This window comes from Ostrinia nubilalis, chromosome 16 (assembly GCF_963855985.1).
Source record: "Ostrinia nubilalis chromosome 16, ilOstNubi1.1, whole genome shotgun sequence".
Taxonomy (NCBI): Eukaryota; Metazoa; Arthropoda; class Insecta; order Lepidoptera; family Crambidae; genus Ostrinia; species Ostrinia nubilalis.
In genome coordinates this window covers 1,817,085-1,834,348 of record NC_087103.1, presented here as the reverse complement: position 1 = coordinate 1,834,348, position 17,264 = coordinate 1,817,085, and the positions used below count along the sequence as shown (strand labels likewise).

Below are 17,264 nucleotides of genomic sequence, written 5' to 3'. Positions count from 1 at the left end.
GTCGATCAAACCACCCTGTATTCACAGACTTATGTTAAATGAGATCAAGAAAGAAACACTACGAGGGCCGGCTGATAATTTCGCGGCCTAAGGTACTTAATGAAATAAAATAAATGGTTTCTATTTTTTATTTTGTAATATAATCTCCCTCAAAAGAAATACATTTCTTAAATCTCGCATACAATGCCTTTTACCCACCCAAAAAATTTTTTTTCAAAATGACGACCAACCGCAGCTTTAATTTCGTTGTCATCTGCATATCTCCGGCCCCGTAAGTCCTTTTTCAAATCGAAAAACAGGAAAATATCGCTAGGTAATAGGTCTTGGCTATATGGTGGGTGGTCAATCTCTGAGAACCCGGTGTCTTTCAGGGCTTGGCCTCGCAACACGTGCGGCGTGAACGGGCGCGTTGTCTTGCGGAAAGAGCAATCCGCGTGTCAGTTTCCCCCGTCATTTCTGTACAAAAGCCTCGCGAACACAAAGAAATATTTTTCAGCTATCTGCCACGATTTAATTCTTTGGTCAGCCGGAACGATTTTTTCGACTTTTGAACGTTTCCTTCACTCAGTATCGTGACAGGGCGGGGGTCGTTTTCACAGGTCTCTCGTCCGTGATGAAATAGTCGGGCCCATTTTTTAACCATAGTATATGAAGGTCCAGAATCCTGAAGAACCAATGACATCTCTTCAAAAATGTCTTTCGGTCTATTTTCCTTCTTTACGAGGAATTATGTCCGCGGCGCGCGGTGTCGAAATTCCGCAAATCTCCAGATTCGGCGGACATGGTGGGTGATGTCATTTGTTCGATAGAAATTGAACTATCAGTGCAAACTTAATTAGTGATTGCTTTTTATAATACTACTGAGTGTCGCAACTAGTGATATGAGTAACAAGCTAATTACTCATCGCTAAGTACCTTAGGCCGCGAAATTTTCAGCCGCCCCTCGTACAACCCGATCGAGCATAACTGCGCACCTCGTTAGAATCAAACCAGAATAGAGTCGTATCAGACCGTCGATGTGACGTCACGGCTGATAGGTGTGCAGTAAACTCGACCAGGTTATATTATCCGATCCGTACGCATAGCCATTCACGTTCAAGGGTAAGTTTGTATGCTGTAGTACCGTCGGGCTTATTGTAAAAAAGGCTAACATTATTTAACTATAACATACAACAATCAATTAACATTCAATATGCATAAGTTACACAATTAATTCATGTAAATGTTGTTTTCGAAATATTTTATACATATAAAGACTTTATTTTTGCTTTTTTACGCACACTGTGCAGGCACTTTAAGAGGTTTTGAACATTAAATTAACTCTAGTAACGCATTGAGTTACAAATGTTTTGAAGGCATTTATTGGAATGCTGTTATATGAATGCTTGTATTTACTAATTAGTCATAGGATTTAAAATGATTATTGATTACATATTAAGCCGCAGCTATTTTAGTACTTTAAACGTCATAATACAAAAGTTTGGTTAGCACTTACAAAATACATCATACACATAAATTAGTATAATTATACATAGGGTGATAGATGGAACGCGAGAAAAACTTCAGGACTCTTTTCCGTGAAAAAAAAATACCTGTCCCAAACAAAATCAAGGTTACTCGAGTAGAATGTATGAAATAGCAGGATTTAAAAAAACCATTGGTTCCATAGTAAAGTAATTAGGATCACCTCTAGAAGTTATTTCTACGTTTAATCTATCACCCTGTATATTCATATTTAAATTACACAGATCATTGAATTACAGTCTAAATTAATTTAAATTTCACTAAAACGAATATCTAATCAAACGTAAACTGTCTCTGGTTTGTTTATGGTCAATTAAAATTAAAATCGTGCTCTCTAAGACGCTGTTATGTAAAAGGTTCTTGTTGTTATTGAGAACACTTTGGTTAAGTGCTATAAAATTTTAGGATGCAGTTAAGTTGCAAAAAATGAATAATACCATCCAACTCAAACTCAATTCAAATATTATGTACACCGTAATAATATAATTAATTTGGTGCCATGCGTCTATCTTGCATTTCCATTGGTTCTTAAGTTCCTCCCCAATATATTATGTACTTTGGTAGGGGTCCTTTTAGACCAGTGGTTCTTAACCTTTAAGTCACGAGGGACCATTTTACCAAATTTCTGTCTTGTCAGGGACCACTTTTTTTTCAAAATCCTATGAAAGGGGAGGTCGATTTCTCGCCCACTGTGCGCCGTTTGCGTTGTGTTGACTCGACTCATCACGTCACGTCACTTGTTTATTACGATGTTTTCGCGGACCACTTGGAATGCCTCCAGGGACCACCAGTGGTCCGCGGACCACCGGTTAAGAACCACTGTTTTAGACCAATACGCAGTCCATCTTTGAGCCAATCATTACCTGTATTCTGTGAACAACTAAGCTAAAAGTTTATTTTTCTAAGGGCGCGGGCGGGACGATTTCAATTGAATCCATGATGTAAAATGTTGGGAAAATTGTAAGAAGGCATCGGTTTCCTACAGTAACATGTTATTGGTTGACTTTGCGATGGTGGCTCTGAAAACCTGTAAGGAAAAACGTTGGCTCTTTATTGAAGGGTCTTTCGAAATGTCTATTTTTGTGCTGCACTTAGTCGAATTAAAAATACTGTATATTAAAAATGTTAATCTGATTCATTATTTGGCGGCAAGAGGCACGTTGTATTTGTGTATTTTAAATGTTCATCATCATCATTTCAGCCACAGGACGTCCACTGCTGAACATAGGCCTCCCCCAATGACTTCCACATCGCACGGTTGGTAGCGGCCTGCATCCAGCGCCTTCCCGCTACCTTTATCAGGTCATCGGTCCACCTTGTGGGTGGACGTCCCACGCTGCGTTTTCCGGTACGTGGCCTCCATTCCAGAACCTTGCTGCCCCATCGGCCGTCAGTTCTGCGTACTATGTGCCCAGCCCACTGCCACTTCAGCTTGCTGATCCGTCGGGCTATGTCAGCGACTTTAGTTCGTTTACGGATCTCCTCATTTCTGATTCGATCTCGTAAAGAAACACCGAGCATAGCCCTCTCCATAGCACGCTGTGCAACTTTGAGCTTCTGTATAAGGCCTATAGTGAGGGGCCACGTTTCCGAGCCATAAGTCATCACAGGTAACACACATTGGTTGTAGACTTTCGTCTTCAGGCACTGGGGTATTTTGGACGAAAAGATGTTGCGTAGTTTCCCGAACGCTGCCCAGCCGAGTTGGATTCGACGATTGACCTCCTTCTCGAAATTGGACCTACCTAGCTGGATCGTTTGTCCGAGGTAGACATACTTGTCAACAATCTCAAGAATCGAGCTCCCAACCGACACCGGGTAGGGCGCAACATGGACGTTCGACATAAGCAGTGGCGGGGCAACAACTAAATTTGATGTGGGCAAGACAGATTTCGCGAGGCCCTGTTCTATGGCGACCTGAAGACGGATTTTATAAAATAATAAAAACAAACAAAACAATTAACACTGCCAAGTTTTTATTAAAGTAAACAAATAAACCGGGGATTCCCCGCACTCTGGTCGGCGGCAAATGTTGCCAGACTAAGAAAACATGTTTCACAACAAAATTGATTTATATTTTTAACTTCCCGATATGGGGAAGTTATTGTTTTCACCCCAAAAGTCGGAAGTGAAAATTTTGTGATATCTTCGCGTTTTAGGGTCACTAAAATGATTATATGCTATTTTTAGAAAAATGTATGTATGTGTGTGTGTGTGTGTGTATGGATGGATGGATGTTCGGATTCAAATTTTGGCGAACGATTACTAATAGGGAAATGAAGCAATCGATTTAAAATTTTGACAGTAGGTTTGTCTCGTGGTGGAATCGTGGCCATTAGTTTGTGTAGACTATCGGCTATTCGCAAATTGTTTAAACAATTGAAAAGAGCATTGTTTTTGTTATAACTAAAAAACTATTGTCTGAAATGAAAAATGTAATGACACTTTTTTGTGAAAAATTGGAATGTCTACAAAATTGATTATTAACGTTTTTTTTCGTATTTATGATAGTTTACGAGTTACTGACGAATTACGAGAAAATCAAACATTTTCAATGTACATGCATGTATATATATACAGCACAATTGGTTGCAAATGCAAATATCTCGAAAACTGTAAGAGATACGGCAAAAATAATGAAATTTTGGGGGTTTCCTGAAGGGGTGATGAACTTTAGCAGTACTAACAATGAGTCCTATGATATTTGCAATATTGCAAAAAATCAATTATTTATTCAATAGTTTCGTAAAATGTTTTTGAGTTATACATCTTGAGGTTCATAATATACAGGGTGACTGGAACTGAACCCGCCATAGCTAATAGGCGTATAGAGGAGGCACAGATCACTGTGAGAGGAGGTCATTTGCTAATTATTGAACCTTACTTTCTATGGCTAAAGTTTTATAGTTTAGGAGATATGTCAATTTTTATACTTTTTTCGGATTTTTCCGAAATTTGACCTAAAAACTGCTTCAATTTTTTTTTCTGGCGTGATTTCAACAGTTTTTTATATTTGATATTAATATCGAATATGTCTTTATTCAAATAAAATAAATTTCTGATCCAGATAATGATTGAATAGCTAGTTACAAGCCGCCAAAGTTCAACAAAAGTACAAACCACGATAAAAAATTCTACTTCAAATTCGATTGAAACAAAAATTAATGGTGGTAATGGATTGCCAATAATCTTAAAAATATCTCCAGCTTCTCTTCTTTCCAATGATATATCACACGTTGTAATTGGATATTGAAATTTATCAAAAATTCAAAGTTTATGGAAGAAAATGGAGTAATAATACAAAAATTATCCATACAAAGTTGATTTTGAATTTTTTTATTTTTTTTTTCTTTATAATGTGATTATTATTTTTAAATTCATTTAAAAAAAAACACGAAAATAGTTATGAAAAGGAGTATAGCAGAAAATATGAGTTGTTTGAAGAAACTTTGTATGGATAATTTTCGTAAATTACTCCATTTTCTTCCATAAACTTTGAATTTTTAATAAATTTCAATATCTAATTACTACGTGTGATATGTCATTGGAAAGAAGAGAAGGTAGAGATATTTTTAAGATCATTGGCAATCCATTATCACCATTAGTTATTTCTTAAATCGAAATCGAATTTGAATTTTTTATCGTGGTTTGTACTTTTGTTGAACTTTGGCGGCTCGTAACTAGTTATTGAATCATTATCTAGATCTGAAATTTATTTTATTTGACTAAAGGTTTATTCGATATTAGTATCAAATAAAAAAAACGGTTAAAATAATGCGAGAAAAAAAAATTAAGCAGTTTTTAGGTCAAATTTCGGGAAAATCTGAAACAAGTATAAAAATTGTCATATCTCCTAAACTATAAAACTTTAGTCATAGAAAGTAAGGTTCAATAATTAGCAAATGACCTCGTCTATACGCGTATTAGCTATGGCGGGTTCAGTTCCAGTCACCCTGTATGTAAGTACGAAGGACTCCCTATAATATTAATCGTATCGATACGCGCAGGTCATTTGCACACGCAGATATGTCGAAAACGGTAAGTGATACGGCAAAAATAATGGAATTTTGGGGACATTCCAGAGGAGAATGAATTCCGGCAGTACAAACGTTATGTATCAAAGAATTTGCGATATTCTGGAAAATCAACTGTAAACGTCGTATAGTCCCGATTAATCGGGAAGTTTTTGCGATTTGCCATTAGGCAAGATGCCACCAAACCAGAATCACATCCATAACAAATAATATACTTTGCAGAGTCACACCCATCCAGAGTCGCACCCATTACGGCTTATTTTTGTTTTATTCTCGCTTTAAACATTTTTGAGTCGCGAGGCCCCTTGTACAGCGAGGCCGTAGGCGGTGGCCCACATCGCCCACGCTTAACGCCGCCTCTGGACATAAGCTTCGTTTTGTCCATGTTCATCCGAAGGCCTACCTGTTGGGAAACTCGATTAAGGTCTTCGAGCATGGTGCCGAGGTCCTCCAGCGATTCTGCCATGACCACGATATCGTCGGCAAACCGAAGGTGAGTGATGTACTCGCCGTTAACGTTTATGCCGTATCCTTTCCATTCCAGGAGTTTGAAAGCGTCTTCCAATGCCGCGGTGAAGAGTTTCGGAGATATAACATCTCCCTGTCTTACGCCTCGCTGTAGAGGAATCGCCCTCGTGCTTTGCTCCTGTACTCGGACCGACATGGTGGCGTTTTTGTACAAGCACTTTAGTACCTCGATGTACCGATAGTCGATACGGCACCGCTGGAGAGACTGCAGCACTGCCCACGTCTCAATCGAATCAAAGGCCTTCTCATAGTCCACGAACGCCAAGCATAGTGGCAAGTTATACTCCTCAGTCTTCTGTATAACCTGCCGCAGCGTATGGATGTGGTCTATGGTACTATAACCTTTCCGGAAACCGGCTTGTTCGGGAGGCTGGAAGTCATCGAACCTATGTGCGAGACGATTCGTGATGACTCGAAAACAGCTTGTAAACATGGCTCAGAAGCGAGATGGGTCTGTAATTCTTCAGTAAGGTGTTATCTCCTTTCTTGAAGAAAAGCACCACCACGCTTCTGTTCCATGCCTCTGGCGTTATTCCCTCGAGTAAAACTGAGTTAAAGAGCCTCTGAAGGACCTTCAGTATCGGTGTACCACCCGCGTTCAGAAGCTCCGAGGTTATTCCGTCATCACCCGGTGCCTTGTTGTTCTTAAGTTGTTTGAGAGCCATCCTAATCTCGTATAGGCTGATATCCGGGATATCCTCGGTATAGTATCGGGTTAGCTTAGCTCTTGGATCTGTGGCTGAGCTATTTTAAATGTATCAAAATTAAATGTCACGGTGTTTTGCTGATGACTTTGTTGTCGTCAGTATATCGTCTTAAAATTAAAATTTAAGGTTTTTATAACGAACAGAACGACTCATTTGAACTTAGATACCAATCCCAAATATTGCTATTGCATAGCTCAGGGTTCGAGATAATTATCATGATAATTATCGTGATAATAAAAGATGGATAATTATCGGTTGATAATAACAAAAAGATGCGCTCGTAAAAATGAACTGTATTCGAAGTTTCCGAACGTGTATTTCCGCACTTGCGTCTAGTGGTGGGCTAATCAACAATACAACATAGATAGTTATAAAACCTATCTATTTAGCTCTACAATTATCAGTAGTTATCTAGCGTCAAAATATTTATCAATTTTCCAAGATTTAAGCGATATGCATAACTTGACAACAATCTTCTTATACTGTTGATAAAATTATCATGAAACGTAATTATCTTGATAATTTCGAACCCTACTATAGCTTCTATCTAAAGTCTGTTCGCCGAGAGTTGATAAATATTATGAAATGTCTTGCAATAGCGACTGTCGCTTAATTATCGCATTCTGTATGGCGGGCGTCGTTTGTCACAACGCGCACTGAGTACCATGGTACGAGCCACGCAGCTGTCGTCAAGCGCCCCGGCCGGCGGGCCGCAATGTGTGAAACGGAATAGATTTATTTTACATAAGACCGAAATGAATGGTATGACAGTGGGTAGGGCTTTGCCCAACATTGGGATACACTATAAGCCACTTGATAATAATGAAATACTTTTTATCCAACACATGGACGCCACGTGTTTGATCCGTATCCCCACGTATGCCCTAACCGGAATAATTCCCGTAAATTTAAAAGAGATAATAATGATAATCTACCAACTTTTTCATTATATCGACAAGAATAATTAGCGGGCCGCAATTTATAATGAGTTTAGAACCTCTGATATTTTTTTTTATCTGCTCTCGGCGAACAGACTTTAATCTAATACTTACATCAGTCATGCTCCCTCAGCGCGCTGAAGCTATAAGGTCATTCGTCGTCCAGCAACCGGCGCGGCGCGGCGCGGCGTCGGCGCACCAGCGCATAAACCGCGCCCGACGCCGCCAGCGCCACCGGCAGCCCTAACCCCACGCAGATGATGCCGATCACGAAGGCCGAGAAGCCTTCTAGGGGAGGCGCGCCGTAGCCCACCGTGAACGACCTAGATAGAAAATAGGACTTTATTGTAAACTAAAATAGACACAAAAGAAATTACAAATCGAAACGACATTAGATTGCGACGAAAAGACAAATAATTTTTGGTTTTATCATTAAGAAGTGACCTCTTTGAGGCATAAGTCAGAGTGAGAAAGACCTTCACGCAAACATTTATAGCCATGTCAGACCTAAGACTTTTAAATAGTATTTGCAGTATTATTTGTAATGTATTTAGTAGACAAGTAGACAAAAAAATTAGAGTGCGGGCATTATTGCTACTATTTATAAAAATACCTTTTTGTAATTATATTTTAAAGAGCTGTGGTTTTATGAATAAAGAAAAAAATACAATATCCAGAAAATAAAAAATAGTTCAGCGATGTAGAACTTTTCAGCGATTCGTATTTACAGGATCGTAGGTTTATACAATTTTTTTAAAAGTAGCCGAGTCTCTCTTGCTCACAGGGCCCTAGTTATGAACCCAGAGGGCTCTCTATTCCAACCGTGATATACATGTATTTACATGTAGTAACACACTGGTTTTTAACGACAAGAAATATAAAAGTTTAAAAAGGAACTTCAAAAGGTAAAACACTTACCAAGAAGTGTAGTTGTGCTTCTCGTAGAACCCGTCGCCGGCCTCGCCGAAGGACACCAGCAAGTCCTGCAGCAGCAGGCGGCTGGCATCGGCGTGACGGAAGAACGTCTCCAACGTGCTGCCTTTGGGGATTGACGTCCTGTACGAATACATAAAAAATATCATCAGGTTACTTAAGTATGGCCGTTTTCACCATCAATCCCTAATTTTTAAGTGACCCCCATGGTAACACATAACAGGCATTTTGTTTTCATAGGGGTCGCTTAAAAATTAGGGATTGATGGTGAAAACGGGCATTAGTCTACTTTGCAGATGGACGACCCTATCTAATATACCAGATGTAAAAAAGGATTTTGGCATACAATCCCTATGCTGGCCAGACGGGTTGCGAAGAGCTTATGTTTGCATATTTATCCTTTTTTATAAAAAAATAATATTAGTAATTTACAAATATAAACATTACGACATCCACGGCAAGTGGGGCTAAAAAATTTTAAAAATGTATAGTCGGCATAGGACCGCCGATTCGACGGACGACGAATGCTGAACTATTATGGTGAACCTACTTCCGTGCACCGAATGCAATTGGCTTTATAGTCTTTATCCTAAACACAAGCCACAAATGATCACCACTAAAAGCTTTAACAAAAGCAATAAATATAAAGTTGTCTTGTAAAAGAGGCAGTGGGCGGGGCACATAGCTCGTAGAGACGATGGCCGTTGGGGCAGGAAAGTTCTCGAGTGGCGACCACGGGCTGGAAGACGTAGCGTGGGCAGGCCTCCTACTAGGTGGACCGACGATCTGGTAAAGGTCGCGGGAAGAGCCTGGATGCGGGCAGCGCAGGACCGTTCATTGTGGAAAACCTTGGGGGAGGCCTTTGTCCAGCAGTGGACGTCATTTGGCTGAAACTACGAACTTGTAAAAGAACCGAACCTGTTGAAAGCGGACACGTGCACTATCGTAGAGGTGGTGACGCCGCGCTCTGGCGTGGTGTAAGCCACGGGCCGGAACTGCAGGAAGCCGCCGTCGCCGCTCCGAGCCGACTCGGGAGATTTGATCTCTATTATCTAGAGGGGAAAGATGAAATTAGAACAAGCCTAAATAACTCTTAGGACACTATAGTAGCGCCACTGCTCGCCAATAAATGTATACCTCAACTAAAGCCTGGTCCGTGAGCACGTAGAATTTTGTCCAATGACCCCAAGCTACCCATCCTTATCGCTCGCGCGTAATTATTATATTGCTGTCGCGACTGTGCAGCGGGCGCCCGCAGTGAGTGTGCGAGTGCGACAGCAACATAATTACGCGCGAGCGATAAGGATGGGTAGCTTGGGGTCATTGGACAAAATTCTACGTGCTCACAGACCAGACTATTGTATCAACATGGTCGCGCAACCAATTTATTGCTGGCAACCGAAAATGTTGCTATTTGGTACATTCGTAGCTTACAAGTTACACGACCGTTGTTGGCGCCACCATGGTGTCTTATGAGACGGCGCCGCTTAGTCCAAGGCACACTTCGATGAGCTGTAATAACTGAGTCATAGGTTTCATAGACCCATTTTCTTTTAAAGAGACAAAAAATAGGTGTTATTGTTTGCATGGGAGCAGTTACTCGTAGCTTGAAATTTTAACTTAATTTTTTTTTGTGTTTATTACTGTATGTCATGTTATATCGTTATATTCTACAGGAAGATAAGTCCTAACTAGTAATTCACCTCAAACACCCCAGGCGTGTGTTCGTCATCCAGACTCTTGCGCATAGCATAGCGCATCGTATCGTTACTGTCATCCACACTGGCCAATAACACTCGCAGCGCGAACCGCGAAGCGTTTGTAGTCTCGCGATGCCGTCAGGTTTAACATACTGACGTCAACAAGCAAGGTTGCTAGCTGCCTATCTTTGGTAGATAAATCCTTATAGTAGCTTACCTCAAAGACCCCAGGCGTGTGTTCGTCATCCAGACTCTTGCGCATAGCATAGCGCATCGTATCGTTACTGTCATCCACACTGGCCAGTAACACTCGCAGCGCGAACCGTGACGAATTGTAGTCTCGCGACGCCGTCAGGTTCACGAGGCTAATATCGGCGAGCGTGGAGTTAGCCGTATGGATCAGATGAGGGAGGTCCACTGCGTAGTCCTTGAACGGGATTAGATCTAGCTGTGGAGGGAAACAAATAAGTCAGAAACATAATATAACTCTTATTAGTAACTGGCTTGCCGCCCGCGGCTTCGCCCGCGTGGAATTTTTCGGTTTTTTATACATATAACCTATGACTGTGGCTTTCTATTGGTAAAAGATTTTTTGAAATCGGTTCAGTAGATCCCGAGATTACCCCTTACATTTTAACAAATATACAAACACACAAACTTTACCTCTTTATAATATTAGTATAGATTTCATAAAGAAATAAAGAGATCCGTAGACGAACTAAAGTCGCTGACATAGCCCGACGGATTAGCAAGCTGAAGTGGCAATGGGCAAGGCACATAATAATACGCAGAACTGACGGCCAATGGGGCAGCAAGGTTCTGGAGTGGAGGCCGCGTACCGGAAAACGCAGCATGTGACGTCCGGGACCAACGACATCATAAAGGTAGCAGGAAGGCGCTGGATGTTTGTTGGCCGCTACGAACCGGTCAATATAGAAATCATTGGGGGAGGCCTATGTTCAGCAGTGGACGTCATATGGCTGAAATGATGACGATGATTGGTAATTTAGATTTAGAAGGATTTTTATCTGTTCAAGGATAGATTCTAGCACGCATGCACAAGCCGGTTGCATAATTTATGTACTTTATTTAGAAAGACGCCAACGAACCACGTCATGCATTGATAATAACTTATTAGCCAAAATGTGTCTGTTAATTAATTGATATAGTACATTTCCAGTACATTCTGTTCAAGTAGACTAAAACAAAGAGAATGATAAATAATGTATATTTATTTAATTGAACAGGCATTAAATAGCATTTTTCCAATGTGGTAAAACTGCCCCTGTCTTTTTATTTTAGCTACGCATTTTTCCTTTCCACATTTAACCATAATTTACAATTTTAGAAATAAATATAGAGGCAATATATTTGCATTATTTTTAACTGCATTCATAATACAATCATTTGCAGTATAGTCATCAAAGAATGTGTGACAATATGAGTCATTTTGGCGTGAAGTTTATTCATCATTATTAATTAAATAAAAACGACGAGTCATAAGATTTGTAAAGGACAATGGCATTTATGAACACTATCTTGCCCATTCCCCCTTGCACGTGGCGGGGGTCATTTGACTGCCTTGACACAGATGTTTATGCAATCGCAATGTTTATGTAACTATGTACGCTTATTACAGATTTATTATATTATTTTTATATAATTGTACGATTCTTTATCTGGTTGTTACGCGAATACGTGATGTAAAGAAAACATCAGTGCTAATATGTGAGAGATAGATTGGACTTTTCGCACCCTTAATAATGAATGGGCACAACTCCAAAATTCAGTTTTTTGGGAAAAGCCAAAAAACCAATCGGCGGATCGCGGTTTTTTACATAATTGGCTCTAAAATCTTTATTTTATCAGCTACAACTTTGAAATTAAGCATACTTCATCACTGGTATCTGTTATATAATTTGACATAAGACATTTTTGAAAATATTGATTATGAGTATTTAAAAAAATTGTTTAAAAAAATATTTCAAAGTTAGGCCTTTATTTTACTATTTCTGTTGTTGTGATTTTGGGTATTACTTGTACTTGTGCCCATCTAATCCTTAGGCTGAATTGTTTTATATGGCATATTCCCTAATATTGCTCTCTAATATTTAAAAATAAGTGTATTATTCGATTTTTATATTGATTTACGCCCAATAACATTGGGGACAGTTATTGTGCGGTATAGTAGCTTATAGCCAATTCAGTATAAGAGTAGGGTGCTGAATACTAGAAAATTATTAGATATGTCGAATTAGATTAAAATAAAGACTATTAGCTATTTCTCTGAGAAAAACGACATGAAAATACTAATTTTATGCATTCAAAATATTTTTACTTAGATAGGGACTCTTACCCTATAAAAAATATGCTTTTCATCAAATCAAGAAAAAACCTACAAAAACTTTTTCTGTAAGGTTTTCTGTTATGGATTTGTTCAGGATAATCACTTATTAAAGTCCAACAGCCAGTACCTTGGTATCTTTTTTCCACTATCCTGCTGTCCTGGTGGAAGGAACCGTTCTCCTTGTCCCTTACTATAATCACCCACATTATGTGGGAATCAGTTCAAATGGCTATTGTAAAAAATACAATTTAATACTCAAATTGGCGTGTGTAATTTTTGAAGGATTTTAGCAACCAATTTTGAACACAAGAATATCCATTCTGGTGTTCTAACATTCCCCAAATAATATTTTACTACTAAAGCACCTTAGCCATGCTTCAGATTCAATTTGTGTTATATGGTTTACAAATACAGTCTTTTATAAGAGCACGGATTTGCAGTCCATCGAAGATAGCTGTTTTTAATTTTTCCGTACTCATCATCATTTTGCTTTTGATCATTTTAGTGATTAGAAAGCTCAATACATATCTTTGGCCCTCTAAATAGAAGCCCTTTACGTCCTGCTTGACTTCAGTATTGCAAAGAGTCTAGGTACACAAGGTTTACGACGATATTGGACACCCAATATTTATTATTTTGTACAATTTGTATCCCAAAGTATGCTTGGTTTGTTATCACAAACTCCGTGATCTTTTTTCTTTGCTTCTGTGTACAATATTTGCCACATATTAATAAAAACTGTTAGTGGTGTTAACATCAAGATTTCATTACGAACTCATATTTTTTAAGACAAAAAGCACTTTAGAACTTAAATTTAGACAAACTGAAAATTTCAAGGTCTAATAGCTGATCAGTAAAATTGTAGTAACTTAATACGTGAAAAGATAATTTTAAAATAAATTCGATGTATCCTCAGTCCTCAGAATCTGAGTGATTAACTAGCATCAATTTATGTGACCGTAATAAATTAATGAATAATATAATTAAAAGTTATAACACTATCATATTAAAGTAATTCACCTTTTGGCTGACTAGTGCGTTTATTCATAAAATAAACAAAGAAAAAAGCCAACCCGAGCCGAGTAGGTATGTCTCTTATTTTATTAATCATTAGTTTATTTGTCGGGAAGTATTTCATAACCACCGCTTTATTTCTTAGCATCGCGATAAAACATTCTATAAGCTCCTAATCAACCAATAGGTATGAAAATTAATACCAAGAAGCAAATTACTTTTATAGGAGAGTTGTAAATTTAACTACAAACACCCATCCATGGTCCGCCTAACTAAAGTTAAAGTTATATTTTATAATTTTCTATGATTAACGGGACTTTATCAATGTAATAAAAATGAAAATGTAACATATTATTAGAAATATATGGAATTAATTAGTCTTAGCTCACTAACACTTACTTAAAAGTTTGTCACACAAAGGCACAACTCCAAATTGAACCACAGTCGCTGGGGCCGGATTCGACAAATATCGGCATGTCTCTGATTCAGCCCTTCTAGCGGGAAGATAGACGAAAGTATGGAAGGGGCACAAAATGTAGAACTCTTTTATCTGATAATTTTTTTCGATTTCTGTGAAAGCCATCTTGTAGAACTGACGAAAATGTGCCTCTCTAGTACAAAAAGTAAAAAACCAAAAATTTTGAGTTGTGCCCCTATATTATTAAGGGTGCGTTTTATTTATTTCAAAAAATCCTTGAAGAGCTAAAATAGGGGGTGAAAGATTAAAGTATGAGGAACCCACACATTTACATATAGCCCATAAGGCTTTTAGGGTAAAATGTCCGGCTAAATTAAGCACTGAGTCTGGCTTCTGGGTTTTTGGACTTGGCGACAGAAAGTATCTCCGCGCCTAGGGGTGCCAGGTCCAAAATCACAAAAGCCGGACTTTGTGTTTCATTTGGCCGGCAATTTGCAATTAGTGTCAGCTCATGAGTGAGGCTCATCATCATTGGTTGCTAACCAACATCCTGATGCATGCGCTTCAAATGATTCTGTGGCTCGACTTTCGCCTGGCGTGGCAACCAAATAAAAAGCCTAACAAAAGCCGGACAGGCCGGACAAGGCAATATTTGGCCGGACAAGACCCTAAAAAGCCAAACATGTCCGGCTAAAGCCGGGCGCCTGGCAACCCTCGCGCCATAAGTTTGACTCGTTAATGTTAATAATTTGCAGTGCGGAGCTTCGTAGGTCTCACCTTAACATCGATCGTTCCATGCCTGTGCTCGCTCCTCAGGTGTCCCCTCATGAGCACCATGACCTCGTCATCCGTCCGTACGTCGGTCGCGAGCCGCCACGAGACATGTCGCAGCGGCACCACCCGGCGCGAGCTACGCGCGTCTATGTACCCCGCGTCTTGAAGGTCGTTGTATTCGTATATCTGGGAAGAGTAAATAATAAATGACACGGTACATAATGAGGGCTATCGTTTTTTTACCTAACAGTTGGCACCTCTTCCGATTCACAGGACCTTACTCTACAGTGGCGCCATCTTGATGAGTGCAAATGCGATAGTCCTACTACCACTTTCGCGCTCACCAGCTGGCGCCACTGTCTTCGCTACTAGCAAGTGACAGGACCTTACTCTACAGTGGCGCCAACTGGTGAGCGCTAAAACGATAGCCCTCATTATTTCGGGGAATGTGATTGATGACCATTTCTATAGACTGCCTACCCCTAGACAAAGTACAATTTCGAAATTGCTCGCTGTTTTTTTTGCATGTTCGTAAGTAACTATTTCGCGCCGTGAAGCGATCGCGAAATTGCATCTATCTCAACTCAAAATGTAACTTTGACTAGCTAGGGGGACTATTGCCGGGCACGGCGGAAGACTGTGTGTTGCGCTAGAAAAAGACTGCCTTGGATTATATGGGAATTAGGGGATTCATTGATACTAGCAGCAAAAATCATACCTATTCCAATTATTGTACAATTCTATTGGTAATAGGATACAATACATCAAAATGAACTAGGTTAAGCCCACTAACACCGATTACTGCAAACGCCAGTTGTCGGCCCAGTGACTCACGGCGGGCGCGCATATTTTGATCAACCAAATATCACCACAATGGGCGACTTTAGTCACTGTATCATATTATTGCTTTGTGATATCAATTTCTCATGCATCATCAATAACTCCCCTCTAGTGGAGTTCAATATAATAATGCTTTTTGAGAGTGCATTAAAAGTTATTATTATTACAAGGTCATGTGGTGCATATGGGTCATAAATTACATTATTAATTTAAAATCTTTATTGCACACAAAAAATGCGGTACAAAAGGCGATTATTATCATTGGGGATTATAGGGAACTGTAATATTTTTGGATTAGCCAATAGTGACTTATTGTGGAATATGAGCCTTTCTAAATCTGCTGGTGTAATTAAAGTCAATTAATAACTTTAATACACTAATGATTATTGTTTTGAAATTATAAGTAGGTATTTAATTTTGTAATGGTGATTTTTTTTCAAGGTAACTAATGACCAGATATTATGTGTTTTCTTACCTTATCAATAGCAGTTGCAAAACTATACTTTGGGGTCTCAGAAAACTTGAATCTGGACGGTACAGTGCCATCCCATGTAATGTTCAGTGTAGAATTGACTCCGGCCACGGACAGGATCACTGTGGGGGATCCAGCTGTGAAGTCCCATATTTGGTGGACGGTATCGTGGGAGCCTTGTGCTCGTGTGTACACTAGGGTGTTGTTTTCGTCAACACACGCATCGCAGCCTGGGTTGAATTTGTATGTTATCTGAAATTAATTTTATGGTGATATTATGACATGGCCATGATTATAATGATTAATATATTAGTAATAGTACTTAAGAAAGAGCTTGATATAGAAAAAAACATTCAGATATAGTAATTCAAGAAAGTAATTGAACACATAAAAAACAACTAGGTAATTTAGGATTAGAAACAAAAGGTTATGTATTTTTTGTACATTATATAATAATAAATTTTTTGCCTGAATGTTGTTTGGATGAGAACATATGTTTCAGACTCCTGTTCTAATAATATGACCTTGTCTATAGATAAAAACATTTTTATCTTTCACAAGATGTTGGGATTGATAACAATAACAATAAATATCAGGCTGACAATCCATTTATTGGTAACAATGGTTTTTTCATATATAAAAAAGGGGGTGGTTGACAAAATTCAAAAGTACTTTTTATCACTTATACATACCTTTCGATCTTGCCCATTTGCAATTTGTGATAAGACAACAATGAACAAAGTCTGAAAACACGCTTTTATCGTTGTTGGAATCATTATTCTTTCCATAAAACCACTATCTACTTTTATACTGTTGTTATTTAACAGAGTTCAATAGTAAAAAGATAAACACATAAGCACGTGCGATAAATACTCCAGCGTCTACGAGCGTCCGCAATAATTTAATGATAACACTTGAATGTAAAAGATAAATTCGATTAATTTCTCCCAGTAAAACACGACTCTTCCGTTCCTTTGCGTCATAATACTAATAACCAACAGAATAAAGTAGACACATTTGATAAGGACACTGGCG

General features: G+C 38.9%; 1 protein-coding gene across 1 annotated transcript; it reads right to left on the bottom strand.

The window, feature by feature from the left end:
- Nucleotides 1-1,666: 1,666 nt before the first annotated feature.
- On the bottom strand, nucleotides 1,667-17,252 carry LOC135079218 (glycosylated lysosomal membrane protein A-like). Its single transcript, XM_063973807.1, has 8 exons — nucleotides 16,922-17,252; nucleotides 16,233-16,481; nucleotides 14,921-15,103; nucleotides 10,582-10,812; nucleotides 9,583-9,716; nucleotides 8,650-8,787; nucleotides 7,846-8,054; nucleotides 1,667-2,551 (listed from the first exon to the last, which is right to left on the bottom strand). Exons 1-7 carry the CDS (start codon nucleotides 17,015-17,017, stop codon nucleotides 7,883-7,885), a joined length of 1,203 nt encoding a protein of 400 aa, XP_063829877.1. The 5' UTR covers nucleotides 17,018-17,252; the 3' UTR covers nucleotides 1,667-2,551; nucleotides 7,846-7,882.
- Nucleotides 17,253-17,264: the final 12 nt, after the last annotated feature.

Bases quoted from the DNA above. Each gene is read 5' to 3' on its own strand.
- LOC135079218 (XM_063973807.1), bottom strand. From the start codon at position 17,017: ATGGAAAGAATAATGATTCCAACAACGATAAAAGCGTGTTTTCAGACT. The intron at 15,104-16,232 runs GTAAGAAAACAC...TACTCTTCCCAG, and splicing joins TTGCAACTGCTATTGATAAG to ATATACGAATACAACGACCT. The intron at 9,717-10,581 runs GTAAGCTACTAT...TTTCCCCTCTAG, and splicing joins ACACGCCTGGGGTCTTTGAG to ATAATAGAGATCAAATCTCC.